This window comes from Anser cygnoides, chromosome 12, assembly GCF_040182565.1.
Source record: "Anser cygnoides isolate HZ-2024a breed goose chromosome 12, Taihu_goose_T2T_genome, whole genome shotgun sequence".
Taxonomy (NCBI): domain Eukaryota; kingdom Metazoa; phylum Chordata; class Aves; order Anseriformes; family Anatidae; genus Anser; species Anser cygnoides.
Window position 1 is genome coordinate 12317137 of NC_089884.1, and position 19594 is coordinate 12336730.

Here is a 19594-nt window from a genome sequence, read left to right on the forward strand (position 1 = left end):
GCCCTGCCTCCGCTCGGGGGCGGCCCCAGCCCGGGCCCCCCCCCACCGGGGCCCGCTGCTCGGGGGCCGCGGGCCGGGCCCCGTCGCCGTTCCCGTCCCCCTCGGGCCTCCCGGGCCGGGCCGGGCCCTCCCAGGGGCGGGGAGGCGGCAGCGACCCGGAACTGCGGCGGGGAGCCGGGGCGGGCCGTGCCGTGCCGGGGCGGCTGCGGGAGCCATGCCGCCGCCCAAGGACGTGGTGAAGATCGCCATCCAGATGGTGGGCGCCATCCCGCAGCTCATCGAGCTCCAGCAGGTACCGCCCGCGCCCCCCTTCTGCGGCCGCCCGCCGGCCCCGCTGCTGCCCTCTCACCGCCGCCCTCTTCTCCCCTTCCCTCGCCCGCAGACCAAGCCGCTGGCCTCCGTGCTCAAGGACGTCTGCGACGCGTGAGTATCGCGACATGGGGCCCGTCACGGACCCGTGGCGGCCCACCGGGTCGTGACAGGCGGTGACCGGCCTTACGGCGTCGTGACTGCGAGGGCACGGCTGTTAACGCCGGGCGGTGGTGGCCGGGGCCGGCCTGGCTCCATGCCTGGCTGCGTGTCCTCGCAGGTGGAGCCTGCCCAACGCGGAGCGCTACGCCCTGCAGTACGCCGACGGGCGCCAGACGTACATCACCGAGTCGGTGAGCGACCACCTGCCCGCCCGGTCGCCGGCCCCGGTGGCCCCGCACGCCCCCTCACCGCTTCCCTTTCTCCTCGCAGAACCGCGGGGAGATTAAGAACGGGAGCATCCTGCGGCTGACCACCTCTCCGGTACATGCCCTGTCTCCTTCTCCGAAAGCGGGCGCTGGGGTCGGCCCGCTGCTCCCTGCCGCGGGGCGATGCGGCCCTCCGAGCCCCCTGCCGCTGCCTCCCTCGGCGACTTCTGGCTAATGACAGCTCCTCCCGGTGCCTCAGACCCAGCAGAAATAACGTGGGGAGACCTGTCTCAACCTTCATTCTCCCTCAGTAGAGCGTGGGGGAGCGTGAAGAGAACCAAATAGTCTTGAGAAGCGCTTTGGATGCACGGGCAGATTCATCAAGTGTTCTTAGTGTCGTGCCGGCCTGACTTCCTCAGCTCCTGCTGGTTTCTGCTCTGATTGCTCTGTCTCAGTCCTCTCCTTGCTGGGGCTGCTCTAGCCTGAGCCTCCTTCCAAAACTTACACTTAAGTTCCTCCAGCCTCTGCCTCCGAGTTTCTTGCTGTCTTTCGACGAGCCCCTGTGGCTTGATTCTTTCCTTCCTGGTAGGACCAAGAAGCAGAGAGGTTGTACAACGGGATCCGGAGCAACAACGTGGATGTGAAGACTGACTCATTGAAGAAGCTTGCAAGCCTCTCCCAGGATGTTACCTTTGCTCAGGAGTTCATCAACAGGAATGGCTTGAAACTAATCTTCTGTATTGTGGAGGAAGGGAACGAGTGAGTATAAGGAGGGGAATTTCCTTGCAGTTCTTGACTTGTCTTCTCCCTTGCTAATACCGTATGAGCTCCAAGCTGGGCTTCATTCGTGTTCCTGGCTTCTTGCTCCTTTTGGCTGCTCTCTCCAAAGGCCCTGTGCTGCAGCACAGAGGGCAGCGCTGGCAGCAGCGTGCCTGGCTCTGCAGGTTTGTTCCCTGCAGGTACGTGGCTTTCTCACTGCGCTCTGGGAGCCAGGCGGAGGTCCCCTGCCTGCGGGCCTGACCCCTTGTGAACGTGCTCAGACTTGAACTTCCCATCCCTTCTCTGGCTTCATGATCTGCAGCACTACCAGTTTTACTACCAGAAGACCTCCTGCTGCTGCTCGTTCCTGCTGCCCCATCTGCCACCCCCAATAATCCCTCTACCCTGAGGTTTTTGGCTGAAAGAGGTCTGCGGGCAGCTTGAGAAAAACCTGACTGCCAAACTAGTGTCTACCTGACTCGGTCCTCTCACAATGTGATAGTGCATCTCATCTGGAAGTGGAACCTAAAACCACACAACGAAGTGCATGTTTCTTGGAAGTAGGGGGTGGGATTTGGGGTGGTTTGGGTTTCCCAAGGGCTTGTGTGCACGATTGTTGTACCATGGTAATGCAGCTTTCCAGAAACTGTAGAACTTCCCCTGCCTTGACTTCCTGGGATGACTAAGCGAGAGTCTCATTTCTTACCCAACATTCTCCCTTTCTGTTGTTCTTTTCATTCCCATGCTCACTTGCCTGCTTTTCTAGCTGTTTCCGATGTGCCCACCAATGCGCAGCTCCCACCTTACCGTGGTGACTGGGGGGTATCTGGACCCATCCTCACTGAGTTTGCTTTTCTGTTCCTGCAGTACAGGGGAGATGCTGGCTCACACCCTGAAGGCCTTCATGGAGCTGATGGAGCATGATTTCGTTTCCTGGGAGACTCTTAGTGCAGCCTTCATCAAAAAGGTGAGCAGCTTGTTCTGCAGACTCCATAGCCTGTGCCTTTGGGATGCCTCGTTGCCCTTGTTACCTAGGCTCAACTTGCCTTTGACTGATGTTTCTGTGTATTGTAGATAGTGAGTTACGTCAATATGAATGCAATGGACGCCTCTGTGCAGCAGCTCTCCTTGTCAATCCTGGAGAACATGGTACCTAGCAGTCGCCTCCTCTTTGACCTAGTCAAAAAAGAAGTGACGGTGGATCGTCTTCTCACCCACCTGCAGGTGTAAGTGGTTGCCAGAGCACTGGTCTCCTGCATCCGAAAGCCAGGGGGAATGTGGCACCGGAGGGGATTTTTCGGGGTCTTGCTGATTATCCTTAGCACTAAGTTGTATTGTCCCTTTATAAACATTCTGTGGGTGGTCAGCCTCTGTCCTTGTTGCCCCAGTGCTGCAGGAGGCTTGGACTGTTCTGGAAACCGTCCCATGTCCAGGTCGGATTCATTCATGGACTCGTTCATTGCCTGCTTTGTTCAGATTTTTTTGTTCTTTAGTTGAACTGCATTTCTTCTGGCATTGGCTCTTCCTTCCCTCTCCCCACTGTATTTATAAACAGTAGTAGTACAGCTGAGGCAGGTTCTGCGTTCCCTCTTCCTTGTACCTCTGCATGGCTTCAGTTTTGAGCTTTTCATTCTAGAAAACAGGAAGGCTTGTGTCCAGGACTCCTGCTGGACTCCCAGGCTTGCTGCTTGCCCTGGGTTTCCACTCTAGCTGTTCCTGTGGCTCCAAAATGTTGTCCCCTCCCTTGTCCCAGAGGCCCATACACTGCAGACACTTGCAGCTTCTCCTTCATGTGTAGGCTCCCCTTGGTCAGTGCTCCCAGAACTTCCTGGGAAGCTGCGCCCACGGATGTGCCCGGAGCAGTGTCAGTTCCATGTGTGGGTGCTGTGGGGAGCGTCTCGCCCCCGGCCCCACTGTCAGCAGCTGCTCACCCATGGCTCTGGCTTCTCTAGGTCCCGCACACTGGGGGGCAGCAGAGAAGGGGGCAGAGGCCTGTGCTAGTCACCGCAGCTAGCAACTCTTCTCATCCTTGTCCTCACCCTCCTTCCTCAGGACAAACACCCAGCTGCAGCTGAAGGCGATGGCCCTGCTCATTGCGCTGCTGCTGGCCGCGACCGACGCTGAGCGGCGGGTAAGGGGCTGTGAGCAGTGGGCAGGGCCGGGTGGCCACGGGGTGGGGGGCACTGGGGACCCGAGCACAACGGTGCACCATCACCGGGGCCCTCTGCCAAGAGCCCTCTGCTCTTTCACACCCCGTAAAATGATGCTGGGGGGATGCGAGATGTCAGATGACAGGAACAGCACCAGGGCCGGTGTTGTCACAGGGACTGTGGTGGCCCAGACCAGAGTCTGGTGCAGCTGGGAGGCGGTGACACAGGACAGGCATTCCCTCCCCTGGGACGGGAGGCTTGGGCAGCTGGGTCCTCTGCTGTAGCGTTTGCCTTCTCTGGGATGCTGTGAGGAGGTACCCAGAGGTGTTTACATTTGGTGTCCTTGCTCTGCCTCTTCTCCCTGACTGACATAACTTGGCGGCCTCGTGAGGCAGGCTCTGTTAGAGCTCCACGGGGGGACAAGTCCTGCCTACCGGGGCAGTGGAAGCTGAGGGCAGGTTTCCTGCTCACCCGTGTCACTCCTGAGTCTGCCTCTTCCCTTGCCTGTGGCCCAAGACCAGGCATTGCAGGAATGAGGGCCTGTAAAGGGAACGCTATTTTTTCTGGGAAAGAGTAGTGTGGTGAGCTGGGGGATGTCTCACAGCCTCTCCCTCCTAGGATATGATGGAGTACCTGAGGGAGAAGAACATCAGGCAGTTCATCCACAAGGTGAGGAGCAGTGCTCACACAAGGGTGTGCTCTGTGCTTCTTCCTGTCCTTACCCCCAGCCTCTGCACCCTTGTGTGTGCCCCCTGCAGCACTCAGCCCTGCGGGGAGCTGCCCGCTTCCTAAAGCCCCTTCCGGCAGCTGAGCCTGCCGGGCTTTGGCTCTTGGTCTCTCTGTCTGGAGGGACTGGGAGCAGCACCCGGGGGACCCTGCTCACTCGCAGTCTCCTGTAGAACATCATCCACAGCTCAGAGCCGCTGGGGGACGAGATGGCCCACTACCTGTATGTGCTGCAGTCTGTCAGCCTCAACCTGCATGACCGCCGCATGAGGACCCCCATGGATCCCTACTCACAGGTCGGGGAGCACTCTCCTTGCCAGTCTGACCCTGCTTCCTCCTGCGGAAGTAGAGGCGGGTGAAGGTTTGCCTTTGGGGTGTGTTCCTTTCCCAGCACATTCGCTTTCGTTGTGGGTTTTAAACCCAGGAGAACCTGCTTGCACGGTTCCCACGGGCATCCTCCCCCTCTGCTGTCCCTCCAGGAGCAGCGGGAGCTCCTCCAGTCGCTGCGCCAAGCTGCCTTCGAGTCGGAGAGTGAGGCGCCCACCAGCAACTTCAGCACCGAGCGCCGGCGATCCCTGTGTGCCAAGGAGTTCCGCAAGCTGGGCTTCATGGTGCGTCCGCCCTCTGTCCCCTCCCCAGCCACGTGCCAGTTCCACTGCCCGGCTTCAGCAGGACCTTCAGCTTCTCCCCTGGGCCTGGTGTCATTCTTGGTCCTGCTGGGTGGTGCTTCCCTTCTGCTGCCTCTGTGCTGCTAAACAGCAAGTGCTGCGGAGCTGCCGTGCCCCGCAGGGACTGTTATCACTGCCCTTGGCTTTTCCTGCAGCCCTTGTTTGGAAGGGCAAGCCCCTGGACTGCATCGGGGCGACTCTGCCGCTTGGAGAAGAAAGCAGCAGCTGCTAAGTTGCATCCTTTTGTGTCTTTCCAGAACAACAGCAACCCAGCAGAGGACCTCCGCCGTGCCCCGCCGGGGCTCCTTGCCCTCGACAACATGCTGTATTTCTCCAGGCACACCCCCAACGCCTACAGCCGGGTGCGTGCTCTCTCCTGGCGAATTCCCCAGCAGAGAGGTGCTGGTGGATCTCCAGCTTCTTTTCCTTTCTTCATAGTGACCTGTCCTTGCCCACACCTGGGCCAGGATACCCCTTTTGAGCTGGTGTCCTACTGTTGCCCTGTTTGAATTTCAAATGCAGCTGAGTTGTCCTGTGGGTAGGAACAGCGATTTGAGGCTGGTGGTGCTTTGCTGAAGGGTCCCCGCAGATGTGTTTTGCTTACAGCTGGGTTTCCAGGCCTTGTTCAAGTCTGAGCAGATGAGGGTGATTTGGGGAAAAAAACCAGTCAGTGGATGCGGAGTGTTAGCCACACTCTGACCTGCTTTGCCCGCGATCAACTCCTGCCTTCAGCTGAGGCAGGGGAAGGAGGATGCTGGGGCTGGCTCCTGGGGAGAGCGAACTGCTGCTGTTAGGAACAGCTCAGCTCTGGTGGGAACGGCTCAGCTAGGAAGTGCAGGAGGATCATGGGGAGTTTGAGCCTTGCTGCGGGGACAGCACTCTGATTTCGTGGCGTGTGTAACATGAGGCAACAACCCTCTCCTCAGTTCATCCTCGAGAACAGCAGCCGTGAAGACAAACACGAATGCCCGTTCGCCCGAAGCAGCATCCAGCTCACCCTGATCCTCTGCGAGATCCTGCACATCGGAGAGCCGTGTATGTGTGCCCTGCCCGTCCCTCTCCCTGCCCTGCTGCCTCCCAGCTAGCAGCAGTGGGGACACATGGCAGGGGGCTGCGTGCGTGCCTGTCCAGCGGGGCCCCCAGGCTCTGCCGTGGCTGACAGCAGGGAAGGGGAGGTAGGGCTAGGAAATGTCCAGGTTCTCCTGGATGCTGAAATTCTCTGGAAAAACTAGGGAGTCTGGCATCATCTGTCCTTCTCACCACAGGCTCGGAGACGGCTCAGGCCTTTTACCCTATGTTCTTCGGGCAGGATCATTTCTTTGAAGAGCTCTTCTGCATCTGCATCCAGCTGGTGAACAAGACCTGGAAGGAGATGCGCGCTACCCAGGAGGACTTCGATAAGGTGACGGGAAGTGCTGGGGCCTTGAACGAGAGCCGAGGCCACAGGGTGTGCGCATATTTCAGGGGCTCTGGAGGAGCGTCGCCAGACTGGGGATGATGTCCTGTGCCCGCAGGTGCTGCAGGTGGTGCGGGAGCAGATCACCAGGACCCTGTCCCTCAAGCCCACCTCCCTGGAGCTGTTCAAGACCAGAGTGAATGCACTGAACTACAGCGAGATCCTCAAGCTGCGGCAGACAGAGCGGCTGCACCAGGAGGAGACGCTGGCGGTGCCCGTGCTGTGAGTGGGCTGTGGGCAGGGAGCTGGAGCCGTGGTGGGAGGTGACGTGGTGGGGCCGGGGGGGCCCTTCGCGGGGTGCTGGGTCAGCGAGTGCCTGCTGAAGGGTCCGTGCTCCTCTCCTTCTGGCTCTTGCCCCAGGGAGTTGCGCGAGAGGCTGAAGCCGGAGCTCCTGGAGCTGATCCGACAGCAGCGCCTGCTGCGGCTCTGCGAGGGCACCCTCTTCCGCAAGATCAGCAGCCGCCGCAGGCAGGGTGAGTGCCAGCCCCGGCCTGCTCCTGGGCAGGGGACGGGCACGGAGGAGTACAGAGTGCCCCCTTCCCTGCCACAGGAGAGGTCACAATTAACCGCGGCCACCTCGGCACTGAGCAAAGTGCTAATTGAGGGGGCAGCGCCATCCCCCCGGGGAGTGGGATGGCAGCTGGGGGCTGAGCGTTTCCCCACGGCCTCTCTGCTGCAGATAAGCTGTGGTACTGCCGCCTGTCACCCAACCACAAGGTGCTGCACTACGGGGACGTGGAGGAGGGGGTGCAATCTCCCCCCATCGAGAGCCTGCCCGAGAAAAGTAGGTGATGAGGAGAAAGAGAGGGAAGGAGAGTGGTGAGGAGGGGAGCCCTCTCCCCACCTCCCCTGTTACGTGCTCGGGATGCTTTAAGGTGGGAATTGCCCTAGTGCCACGCATCCAGCCCAGGTCCTGCTGGTGCTCTGGGGCTGGGGAAAATCAGTGGGGCTGGCTGGCTTGTGAAAGGGCACTGTGGAGCAGCTCAAGCTCCCTCATGTTGGCAACTGCTGTGAGACCCCTTGCTTGGGCGCTGCAGGGCTCTGAGCACTGGGGACACCCCGTGGTGTGGGGCAGGATGCCTCCTGCCCGTGGCAGTGGTTCTGTGGGTGAGGAAGCGGGAGAGCAGGCACTCACGGCTCCTCTGCTTGTCCAAGTTCCCGTGGCAGACATGAAGGCGCTGCTTATTGGCAAGGAGTGTCCACACACGAAGGAGAAGAGCTCTGGGAAGCAGAACAAGGTCAGCACCTCCACCCCGCATTGCTGCACGCTCCCCTCCCTCCTCTTGTGCACCACGAACTGCTCCGCTGCCACTGTCACTCTGCACCTACTGCGTGTCCCCAGATGTGTCCTGGGGCACAGCCAGCCTGGGGAGCTGGCCAGAACCCAGGGCTACCTGTCGTCCTTCAGGAGCTAGAGGCCTCTGGAGGACATCAGCTGGGCTGGTGCGTGGCAGGTTTTTGATGTGGCTTGAGATTGGAGACCTGTTGGGCCTTCCAGGCTGCAGAGGAGACTGGGAGGCAGCTCCTGCTGTGAACCCCACCAGGCTGCAAAGAAGCCAGCTGAGAACCCACATAACCCCTGCTCTTTCTCCATAGGATGTCCTGGAACTCGCCTTCTCCATCGTGTACGATGTGGAGGAATACTGCCTGAACTTCGTTGCCCCCACGCGGTACGAGGTGAGCTCCAGGGGCCACGGGATGGCACGTTCTTGCCAAGGGAGTCCAAGCGAGGGAGGGCCTGTCTCTGCTCCCCCAGATTTGGGAGAGGGGCGCTCTGCAAAGCGCTTTCAGTGCTCTGGTTCTCAGAGGCGCTGGGTGCTCTTGGCAGCACAGAGGAGAGAAGGGGCTGAGGCTAGACAGGCAGGCAGTTGCTGGCTTGATCCTGGAACTGGACACTAAAGGGTAACTTGTGATGCTGGGAGGGGAGGTGCCTGCTTCCACCCTTCCCTACATAGCCCAGAGGAGCTGGGGTTCCCTGGCCTCCGGCCAGCCTGCTGGGCTAACACCAAAGGGACAGTAACATCTTTGTGCGTGCATGGCCGTGGTCCTGCAGGAATGTGGGGACTGCGGCTCTGTAGCTGGCCGCGAGATAAGGGGATGAACAAAGCCCCAGTCTGGCTGGGAAGGTCAGGCAGGGAGCTCCAAGGGGCTGTGGCGGGGCGGGGGTAGGTGGCTGGCAAGCGTAATGCGGAGGGACACGCCGAGAAGCCAGCTGGTGCCACCCTGACCGCAGGCAGAAGGTAGTGGCCTCCCCAGCACCGCAGGGAGCTCGGCCGGGGTGAGGAGGGAGAGGATGGTGCTGCTGGTGGCTTCACGGACCGAGCTGCCCTGAGCCCGCGTGAAGGAAGGGCGAGAGCGTGGCAGGGAAGGAGGTGCTCCAGGCAGGGCTGCTCTGCCCTCGGGTTGGGTCGGGTTGCTGGAGGTAGGGGTTTTCCAGCTGCCCAGAGGTTCTCCTGAGCTCCTTTGCTTCCCCAGTTTTGCCTCTGGACGGATGGGCTGAACGTGCTCCTGGGCAAGGAGATGACAAGTGAGCGAACGCAGACAGACCTCGATGTCCTGCTGTCGATGGAACTCAAACTGCGGCTCCTGGACCTGGAGAACGTCAGCATCCCCGACACCCCTCCTCCTGTCCCAAAGCCCCCCAGCAACCTAAACTTCTGCTATGACTTCAGCCACGCAGAACAGTGAGTTTCTGCATCCCCCCGTGCCCGATCTCCCTGCCCCCTTTTCTCTGCAGGCTGCCCCATTCAGCTCTGCGGTGGTTGGAGCTAGAATCATTTTGTCGCCTGCCGACAGCAAAGCCCTTCCTCCAGGCTCTGTCCCCCGTTCCTGCCCCAAAGGGACGAGCCCAGGTGCTGGATGAGGGCTTGGGTGTGCGCTGCCTGTCCCCGTCCTGCGCTGCAGGCTGTGAGCGAGCAGGGCAGCCTGTCCCCTCTTCCACACCTGTAACTTGCCCAGCCAGAACTCACCAGCATCCCAGAGCAAACTGTTGTTAGAGGGAAGGGACCTGTCCGCTCTGCTCCTCTGCCACAGGCAGGCGAGATGAAGTGCTTCCTAGACAGCTGAACCCCTCTCTGCTGGTGCTGCCCCCACACCCACCCTTTGCTGCGGTCAGATTTGGGCAGAGAGGGCAAGGGCACCAGGAGGAGTGAAGGTGCAGCAGCTGGGGGGTCGTCATTACAACGGTACGTCTGCACAGCCTGACCTTCCCCTGCACGGCTGCTCAGGGCAGAGGCTCCCTCCTGGGTTAAAAAGGGGTTAGAAAAGGCCCACTGCTTTTTTCGATGAGCCGCCAGCACTCTACAGCAGGGTCAGGTTTGCTGATGGACAGGCCCGGCACTTATGCACTGAAAGATTTCTTTTCTGCTCCCCTCCCTCTCCTTGCTGCGAGCGCTCCCAGTCCCGGACAGGGCGGTGGGATGCTCCTAGAGGCTGTTTAGGGTACGAGTCCCCGCTCCCCAGCACAATTTCAGACGGGCACAGGCTCGCTGCCCCAGTGCCTGACCCCAGTCCGCCTTTGTGGCAGCACTGAGCCGCTCGTGCTAACCCTGGTGCCTTCCCCCACCCCGGTGGATACTTGCACACTTCAGCCATGCTGCTGCACTACTGCAATACGACGAGCTACCTCCTCCATGGCCCCCAACGCCTCCCACCCCGGTGCCCTGCACCTCCTCGTGCCTACAGCTTCTCCAATGGGTGTTGTAGTAACAAGGGTGTAGCCTGTAAGCCTGCGACTGTCTAAGCACTGTAACTGCACGTTGCTGGGGTGGCCAGGGCTCTGACTCCCCCATCTCCTGCAGATTTGGACAATAAACACTTGTGGAGAACTCAGGGCCGTGTCCTTTTTGAAGGTTTGGGGAATGCAGGCAAAAGAGCCTAAAAGGGGACGTGACAGGGACAGCACACTCTGCCCTTCTGCCCACACACACCAGGAGGGACCCACGCAAACCACTTGTCGAAGAACAGTGCGTTGGGTGGCTCCTAGGACACCAGGCATAGAAGACATTGCAGGAAACAAGGCCATCCTGGAATCCACAGCACAGTGCTTTAAGAACCCTGTAGGATGGCTGGCAGGAAGATTTTGTTCCTACTGCTGAGTAGAAGAGCAGGCAAGGAGTTGAGTCACCTCTGAGCAAGGTGGCAACAGGGCTACAGCTAAGCCTTCCTAGGCTGGAAATGGCCTTAGGAGCACTGCAGGTTGCCCCAGGTTGATCTGCAGACCACATTCCTGGCCTCCACAGGGGTGTCGGGGCCATCAACCCAGCACCTAGGCGACTCTGACAGCCAAAATCTCTCTCTTGTGAACAGCAGATCTCTCTCCGTCCCCAGCAGCAACTAGAACCCCAACTTACTTTCAGCTGTGGGCAGCAGGCTCCGTGAGAAGCCATTTTCTTGCTGTGCTATGTAGCAGCATCCCCAGCGTGCCCTGGCTGGGCAAGCTGGGAGTTGCTTATGTACTCATTTGGAGCAGTTCAGGATTCAGTGCTAGACAGCAAGAACAAGTTGTCCAGCAGGCACCAGAGGCAGCTGGTGTGCAGACAGCTCAGAGCCTGCCATACCCTGCTCAGCAGACCACCAGACAGGAGTGCTTCCCCAGCTGCCTGCGCCAAGGGTCATGGAATGAAGGAAATCTCTGCCTCCTTTGTAAACTGTGACTGTACACACATCTGCAGGGGCATCTGGGCTTGGAAGTGCTCTATTTCCATCATGCTGACCCCTCTGTGCATGACGACTTCCAAGCTCTTCAGCTGCTTGCAATGCCTTCCGAGAGCTGTCCTGGCCTTGGAGCCCACCCAGGCTCAACCCGTTCCCCACCTTGCCAGCAAGAAGAGGAGTTTCCATAACCCCCACTGCTGCGTGAGCTTGTTACAGGCAGAGATGTTGAGGTGCTGGAGTCTGCAGAAAGGCATCTGCCTCTGTCATTCCCTCGTAGGTCAAGATGAGGCTGTGGGGCAGCCACCTCAGCTCTGGGAAGTGGAGAACCTGGGCAGAGGGCGACAGATGACAAACAGGACTGCCAACCAGCCCCACGACAGTCACTGCATGCCTGCGCTCAGCTTTGCCCTGCTGCAGTGCAGGCCACCACCTCTGCGCGCACTTGGCAGCTCGCTTTGAGGGCTTCGAGCAGTACGAACTGGCAGCCTCCCAGGACGTCACCTCCCCTCGTCCTTGCTGGACAGCAGCTGCCCTCCGCCAGCACCATGCCCGCACCTTGCTCAGGCTGTGGCAGGACATCAGGCCAAGCTCCCACAGGTGCTGCAGGGCATGAAGAGAGGCGTGGGGCTCCTTCTGGCCCCTTCTGTCAGGAAGGACCTTGGGAATGTCCTCCAGCGTTGGGCAGGGTGACAGAAGGCCCATGTTTCCAAAATTCCCGCTGAACTTTGGCCCTACCTCCTCCTGCCAAGGCAAGGAGATAACGAAGGGCAAAGCACATGCTCACCACCCATCCCTGAGCTGTGGCAGGAGGATCAGCCGCTTCCCCCGACCCTGCTGGTGGCCTGGAGGGGGAATCCTAACCACAATGGCACTGCCACACACCACTGCCAGGAGAGGCCTGGCCACAGCAAGGCCCCCGTGCTGGAAAGGCCCCTGCAGGCCATCCCCTCCGTCCCACCTGGGATCCCCGTGTGCCTGGGGCGGCTCTCGCCTCTCAGGCTTCTTCCTGGGCTCCTCCATGCCCAGGAGGCCCAGGAGGCTGCTGACCCTAGGACAGACGCGGGACATTTGAGCGGGTGAGGTGGGAGGAAAAATAGGGTGTATTGGAAATAGCGCTGGTGCTGGAAACACAGAAGGAGATACGAGGCCCACAGGGTGCTGCTCGGGGGCCTGGCCGGGCACTGAACAGAGCTGTCCTGGGGCAGCAGCGGCGAGACCGAAGCACCAAGGCCACCAAGGCGGCAGCGCTACGGGACAACCGAGGGAGGCGAGCGGGCGGCCGGAGCAGGCCGGAGGGGCTCAGGGCAAGGCCCGGCGAGGAGGAGCCGAGGCGCTGATGCGGAGGCCGAGGCCCTGCCCCCGTCCCTCCCCCGTCCCTCCCCCGTCCCCGGGCGCCCCATCCCCGCCCCGCGGCGGGCGGTGCCGGCGCAGCGCGGAGCCATGGCGGTGAGCGGCGGGGGGGCCGGGCCGGGCCGCTGGGGGCTGGGGGTTTGGTGGGGGGGGGGGGGAGCGGGGTCCTGGCGAGGCCGCTGACCGCGTCTCTTGGCTCCGCAGCCCAAGGGCAAGGCGGGCACCAAGGGCAAGAAGCAGATCTTGGAGGAGAACCGCGAGACGCTGCGCTTCTACCTCCGCATCATCCTCGGGGCCTCGGTGAGTGCGGCCGGGGCCGGGCAGGGCCCAGCGCGGGGCCGTGCCGGGCTGACGCCGCCTTCGCTCTCCCCGCAGGCCGTGTACGCCGTGGTGAACCTGGTCATCTTCTACCCCGCCGCCTCCGCCTGGACGTGGGTGAGCCTCGGGCAGACGGGGCCCGGCCGGGGCCCCCCCCTGCCCCCCCCCGCTGCCCCCCGGCCCGGCGGCGGCGGAGGCAGCGGTGCCCGAGCGCTCTTTGCTCCTTGCAGCTCGCCTTCGTCTTCAGCTCCGTGGTCTACGGCACCAGCTACCGCTCCATGAACTCCATGGCAAAGCCGTCTTTCACAGACGATGGCAGCCTTGCCGACGGGGGAATTGACCTGAATATGGAGCAGGGGATGGCAGAGTGAGTGTCCGCACCGCGCAGTCCAGGTGAGCAGGAGCTGCTGCCTGAGCGCGCTCGCAGGGCGCCGGGAGGAGGCCGGGCGGCGCTCCCCGCTCACCCGAGGGGAGCCGGCAGCCTTCCCCTCGCTGCTCCGCCGGCCTTCAGCCCTTCTTTCCCAGAATGAGCCTAACCGGCCTCGTTAGCTGAGCGCTTGGCCCGGTCGTGAGCCGCCACGCGGGCGGTCAGCTTGGAACCGCAGCCATCCGTCCGTCCGTCCTTAGGGCCTTGCCTCAGTGCCGAGGCGCGCAGGTAGGAGATCCCACAGGAGATCCCACAGGAGATCCAGCTCAGCTGGAGCAGCCTAAACCCTCTGTCAGGAAGAGGCAGCGCTGACCCCCTGCGCGCTTCGCAGCACACGGTGAAATTTTATTTTTTATAAACCACCACTGCAGGTAGTGCTTGATAGGGCAGAAGGGCGCACGCTGCCAGCTACCCCAGCTTGGCTGCAAACTGCCGGTGTCTTGATCTGTTCTAATTCAGTTGTTTCCGTGCTAAAAAACCTGCTCAGCATCTTAACTCCTTGCACCACCTTGGCCTTTTTGCCTTCTATACTTGTGCTTTACCTACATCTGTCTCCAGACAGTGCGGAGTGCCTGTTCGGTGTTAGAGGTGACACAACTCCCTTTCCCTTGATTAAGGAACACGCAACAGTAATTCTTGCAAAGTGATGTTAAATAAAATAAGGAGATAACTCTACAGAAACAGTAGAAATATTTTCTAGATTCATGTGTTTTCCAACAGTGAACCCCGAGCTAGTTTTAGAACATTGTAAGGCAGTTTTGGACACTCCAGCTTTGGCTCTCTGTTCTCCCTGCCCTCAGCTTCCCGTCTGTTGGTTCAGTCTTTGTTGTGGTACTTCAGTGTGCATTTAGTGAGGTGTCTGGAGTTCTTGGCCTCTTCCCTCCAATGTCTTTGGGGTTGGTATGATTTTAGGTGTATGACTGTCTTTCACTTGCTGTTGGAGTTGTGAAGAAACGCAGTGGGGCTCTGTGTCCAGTAGAGGAATTGTAATCCAAATCAGGCAGGAGAGAGAGGTAGAGGAGGAGGCAAGCAGGCATTTTTGGGTGGATTAGCTATGCAGGTGTTGGACTGGGGAGGCAGGATTACAGGCTGAGCATTGCTGGTTTGTGTTGTCCTCTCATCAGTGTTCAGGTTGCTTCAGCTTCTTACCTGACAGTCAAGGTGTAATAGTCCTGCCCAGGGAAGCAGCTCATTTTCACGTCAAGCATCCTTTTGCTGGAAGGGCCACGTTTTGCTTTTTTTTTTTTTTTTTAACACAAGTCTCATTTCTCCAGCCAGCAGATGAATAGGGACATTATTAGCAGGCAGGCTTACTGACACAGCACAGAACCTGTTCTCTCTGCACATGATGAACTCCCATCTGCTGTGGTTTTGCTTTTTGAGTAGTGAATTTTCTACAGGCAGCACAGTGACACAAATGTCCAGTGTAGGAGATGCAGTCACAGGGATAATGCAGACAGAAAAAGAGGGAATTATTTCTAGGACAACTTGTGAGCCGGTTGCTTTACACTGTGCTCATCCTGTAGTAACTCCTTGCTTGTCAGCTGAGCATTTTTCTCCTGTTTTATACTTGCCATTTCTTTTGGCTCTCTTGAGTAATTCTAAAAGCACAAAATATTTTGGATACCCTTTTTTATGGAAACACAATACAGGACAGTTGATTAAGAAAAATAAGGGAGTTTAATGTTGTCTTGGGTATCCTAGTTGTGAGGGATGCTCTTCGGCAACAGAGCATGCTAGCTACCCCACTGCCTGGGTGTGATGGCACTGTCAGGGGATTGACCTACTGGGACTGAAGGCTGATCTCACGGTGCAGGGAGTTGCAGGTGTTTTGGAGAGCTGGGCTCAGTGTGGGAGGTCCCCCTGGGTGACCTCCGGTGATGCACTAAATTCTGAACCTCAGTATTCCATCGTAGCATTGTTGATGGTAATTTCTGCAGTGTCTGGTGTGCTCGGTGTGATGATGGTGTCCCATCGTAATCCAACTGATGAATACCTAACATCACTTTGTTTTGCTCTGTGCTGCCCAGAATGAGACAAGCTAATTCGCTACCACTGCACTTGCTGTTGTTTTTTTTAACTCCATTTTTGGATGTGACTCGAGTGCTTCTTGCTCCAGCAGATTATCACAGAATCACAGACTGGATGAGGCTGTTGAAGGGGCCTCTGGAGGTCATCTGGTCCAGCCACTCATCCAGCAGGGTACTCCAGAGCAGGGTGCCCAGGACTGTGTCCAGGCACCTTTTGAATATCTCCAGTGATGACTCCACAACTTCTCTGTGCCAGTGCTCCGTCACCCACACAGCACAGAAGTGCTTCCTGATGTTCAGAGGGAACCTCCTGTGCTCCAGCTTGTGCCCACTGCCTCTTGTCCTGTCCCCTGCCTGGCTCTGTCTTCTCTGCACCCTCCCTTCAGGTATTTATGTATACTGATGAGATCCCCCTGAGCCTTCTCTTTTCCAGGCTGAACAGTCCCAACTCTCAGCTCCTCCTCGTAGCAGACATGCTTCGGTCCTTTCAGCACCTTCATGCACCTTCTCTGGACTCTCCAGTCTGTCCATGTCTCTCTTGTACTGGGGAGCAGAGAACTGGACCCATTACCCAGGTGTGGCCTCACCAGTGCTGAGCAGAGGGGCAGGATCACGTCCCTTCACCTGCTGGCAGCACTCCTCCTAGTGCAGCCCAGGCTCCTTCTTTTCCTGAATGGCACGTCACTGGCTTATGTTCAGCTGGGTTATTCTTCCCGGTCAGGGGGCCCGTAGCAGACCCCCACTATGTTGTCACCTGTACCTGTTCTCTCTTTAATCTTAACCCATAAACTCTCGGTCAGCTCCTTGTCCGTGCCTGGGCAGAGCTCCAGCGCTCCAGCTGCTCTCTCACAGAGGGCAGCCCCTGCCTCGCCGTCCCAGCCAGTCCTTCCTAAGGAGCCTGCATCCCACCACTGCGACGCTCCACTCGTGGGAGCTGTCCCAGCACATCTCCCTGATCCCAACAAGATCTCACCCCTGCAGCTGCACACACATCTCCTTGTTTATTCCCCATCCTGCGTGCAGTGGTATACGGGCGCTTAAGGGAAGCAGCCCGTGTGTTGAGTTCCTCGAAAGGGACTGGGGGATTTTTCCACAGCGCTGCCTTGTAGGCACTTCCTCGCTTACAGGCAGATGCTGGAGGTGACCCAACTGAGGCCCCCTTTTGTTGATTTTTGTGATCTCTCCTTGTCACATCACCCCATGCCCTTTGTGCAGTGACCTGTCCGTTCCTCCCTCTCAGGGCTGCTGCTTACTCTCACCCTCCCCTGTGGTTCCTAGTTGGAAGCCGTCCTTACGAGGTCTGCCATCCTGTTGGTGAAAATGTCTTTACCTCGCTTTGTGAGGTGGATCCCATCTCTTCCAAGCAGATGCTGATCTGCAAATGGCGTCCCATGGTCACAGAGCCCCAAACCCTGTCACCAACACCAGTTCTGCTGCCAGTTACTGACTTGTACATTGCCCTCCTCCTCACACCCTTTCCCCTCGCTGTCGGGATTGAGACCACCACCTGGGCTCCCATGCCCTTGACCACTGCCTCCAGAGCTCGCATGTGGGATGTTGGATCCCTGCACATCCTGGATCCGGCCCCAGCAGGCAGCAAGCCTCCCTGGGTGACAGGTCAGATCACCAGGTGGGTGCCTCTGTCCCCTGTGGCAGGCACTTGCGATGTGCCTGTGCAGCATCCCCCTCGTGGTGACTTCATTTTTTCCTGGTGGTCTTGTGTGGTTTAGGGTGAGGTGCACCCCTTTGTTTGCTTGTAGGGACATCCGGCTCCTCTTCAGTGCTGACGGTGGTGAACCTGTTTCGGAGGTGTAAGCCCTTAGGGGGGGCAGGAGCTTCTCTGTTGGTGCCAGAAGTTAGCAGCTTCCATCCTTCCCCTTCTCCAGAGGTTGTGCTTACCTCTGGACACTGCCTGCTTCTCTGCTGCAGTTGTGGTCTGAGGTTTTTCAAGCTGTGACACAGAGAAGATCCTATCCATCTTCTTCTGATGAATTCTCATTTGATGAATTCCCATCTCGTCTTCTCTGATGGTGCGCAGCCCGCTCACTTCTCATAGATCTTCATTTGGTGGCACACCTCCTTCAGGGCAGGGGGTCCTTGCAGGGCCATCTCCTGGCGTCAGAGGCAGGCTCAAGGCTCTCCCTGCAGCCCGGCACCTGCAGAGCGGTGTCCACCATCCAAAGCTCTGTGGTGAGGCGCCCACCCTAGCAGGGAGCTGCTCCTGTAGTGTTTTTTACCTGCTCCAATAGTGTTTTTTTGATTCTGACATGCTGCTGAACCTCGGCTCCCCCAGAGGGTGGTGGTGGAGCGGTGGGCAGCTTGTTCCTGTCCATCGCTGCTCTCAGCGCTGCCTCGGGCTGGTGGGGGCTGGAACTGAGGGGCTCATGTTTTGCTTTTCTTCCCTCAGGCACCTCAAGGATGTGATCCTGCTGACAGCTATGGTCCAAGTGCTGAGCTGCTTCTCACTCTACGTCTGGTACTTCTGGCTCTTGGTAAGCCCTGCAGTTGCTCTTGTTGCTCTGATTTGTCCCTGTCTTTCCCTGTCTTCAGAACTGAGGACGTTATTTATCCATTCCATTTCAAAGTGTCCTGTTTCAGGCTGAAACTGCTGATAATTATGTTTATTTTCATCAAACGTTGTAAAAATATGAGGGAAAGAAATCCTGATCCCTCTGGTTCAACCTCGTAGTAAATCATGCAAAACCTGACCTTGGCCTTTCCCTCTGGTCCTGTGAAATGGCAACAGGAAGCATGAGGCAGATTAAAGCCCTCATTGTGCGTAGATCTATTTTCTGTGCCTTTCTGTGACTGTGACAAACAGGCTGTGTTTCTTCTTGTTTGGTTTTCTCAGTCATTCACCAGCACTGACTGAGGCTGGGAACTGCTGCACCCCATGCCATTTGGTAGATCAAACTCTGCAGGCTTTGATCCTCCTTAACATACCGGGTGCTTTCTACTGCTGAAACATTTCTCATGTGCCTCCAGCTAAAACTGCTTTTGCAAAAGGGTAAAAAAATCTCCAAGCAATTAAAGCAACTGTGGTGGTGGTTTTTTTTTTTTTTTTTTGAGCATATCCCATGAGGATACGTAATGCAATCTTGGGGGAGTAGAAAGATACCTTCTTTCCTTATTCCCAAGTTCCTTTCTAGCTGGTTCTGGCAGGGGGCAGCCTAGGCCCTGACTACCCTGGACACCATATGGATCGTGTTTTTTTGTTCAGAGAAATGTGATTTTGTTTCTGAAGGAGGGAGAAGCAGAATGTCTGGGAAGCCGGATCTTTCTGGGTAATTCAGAACTGATGCTGGGATTTCCATACATGAAGTCTGAGTGCTGTGATCCCAGAGACGTATGCAAGGTCCCAAATCATATGAAACCAGGCCACTTATTTTGGGTGCCTGCCGCTGCCTTTGATATCAGTGCATCTTGTGATGTCCCTGACCCAGCCTGTAGATATTTTCTAGCTCCTTCGGCTTCCCCTGTAGGACCAGCCGTCCTGACCTGCCAAAGCTGCCTCCGCAGTGACTGAGTTTGCTGCCACACGTGTTTTGCAGGCTCCGGGGCGTGCTCTGTACCTCCTGTGGGTGAACATCCTGGGGCCCTGGTTTACAGCCGAGTCTTCGGCCGCCAGTCAGGAACCAAACGAGAAGAAGCAGCGCCGACAAGAACGCCGCCAGATGAAGCGCTTTTAGCCCTGGCCGGGGAGATGGATTAACCCTGTCTCTCATCTCCATGCTGTTATTTCATCAGGGATGCGACAGAAACCAATCTGAAACCATCACAGTATCTATGTTGCCCTCTGTCATTGCTGCCATTCCACGATGAAGGCTGCAAGAGACTTCCCTTGGTTGGTTTCTTAGTGCCAGTCGAGGCCTTGCTCCTTGTGATGACAAGGCGGGGGGGGTTATGCTGGGATGTGTAAATACCTTTCTAAAGCAGTGCTGTATCGCGTTCAAGGGTGGGGATTGCAATGCTGGAGGAAATATTATATTAAAGAGCAGAGTCTAATTGGCCATGCTGGCAGTGTGTTCATGCAGGGGTGCTCAAAGAGGGGAGCGGTTAAAAACGCCAGCATATTCTTGGAGGCCTGGACCAGATGGAAGCAAAATCCCCCAGCTCAGTTGTCTCATCCCTTCCCACACCTGCTCTGTGCCGTCCTGCCTGCTGCAGTATCAGCAGCCTGCAGAGGGGCCTCAGCTGCTCTGTGAGACTGGGAGTGTCTGGAGCAGCTGGAGGGTTATGAACTGAGCTTGTAGCCAAGCTTGGAGCTTTTAGGATTGAGCCTGGGCTCTCTGGAGCCATAAATTGGCCTGTACTACCTTTACGGGAGCTCGGTGGGATGAAAAGCTCCAGCTAGCAGAAGCAAAAACCAAATCTTTT

The 19594-nt window shown here is 58.0% G+C and overlaps 2 protein-coding genes across 3 annotated transcripts; both read left to right on the top strand.

Annotated features, from left to right (window-relative positions):
- Positions 1–58: 58 nt before the first annotated feature.
- Positions 59–12279, top strand: ELMO3 (engulfment and cell motility 3). 2 transcript variants are annotated; one of them, XM_067004493.1, is made up of 21 exons: positions 59–292; positions 383–423; positions 590–662; positions 742–792; positions 1267–1436; positions 2304–2403; positions 2511–2662; positions 3489–3567; positions 4205–4255; positions 4486–4608; positions 4792–4923; positions 5238–5342; positions 5907–6015; positions 6246–6382; positions 6495–6658; positions 6797–6909; positions 7116–7220; positions 7592–7674; positions 8033–8113; positions 8912–9120; positions 11370–12279. In XM_067004493.1, exons 1-21 carry the CDS (start codon positions 215–217, stop codon positions 11377–11379), a joined length of 2166 nt encoding a protein of 721 aa, XP_066860594.1. In that variant the 5' UTR covers positions 59–214; the 3' UTR covers positions 11380–12279. The 2 variants fall into 2 exon arrangements, with proteins under 2 accessions (XP_066860594.1, XP_047911406.2); XM_048055449.2 differs by lacking the exon at positions 11370–12279 and having other exon boundaries at positions 8912–10267.
- Positions 12280–12404: 125 nt separating this feature from the next.
- Positions 12405–19227, top strand: TMEM208 (transmembrane protein 208). Its single transcript, XM_048055463.2, has 6 exons — positions 12405–12538; positions 12647–12742; positions 12818–12877; positions 12991–13127; positions 17625–17709; positions 18769–19227. The coding sequence occupies exons 1-6, from the start codon at positions 12533–12535 to the stop codon at positions 18904–18906; spliced, it is 522 nt and encodes a 173-aa protein (XP_047911420.2). The 5' UTR covers positions 12405–12532; the 3' UTR covers positions 18907–19227.
- Positions 19228–19594: the final 367 nt, after the last annotated feature.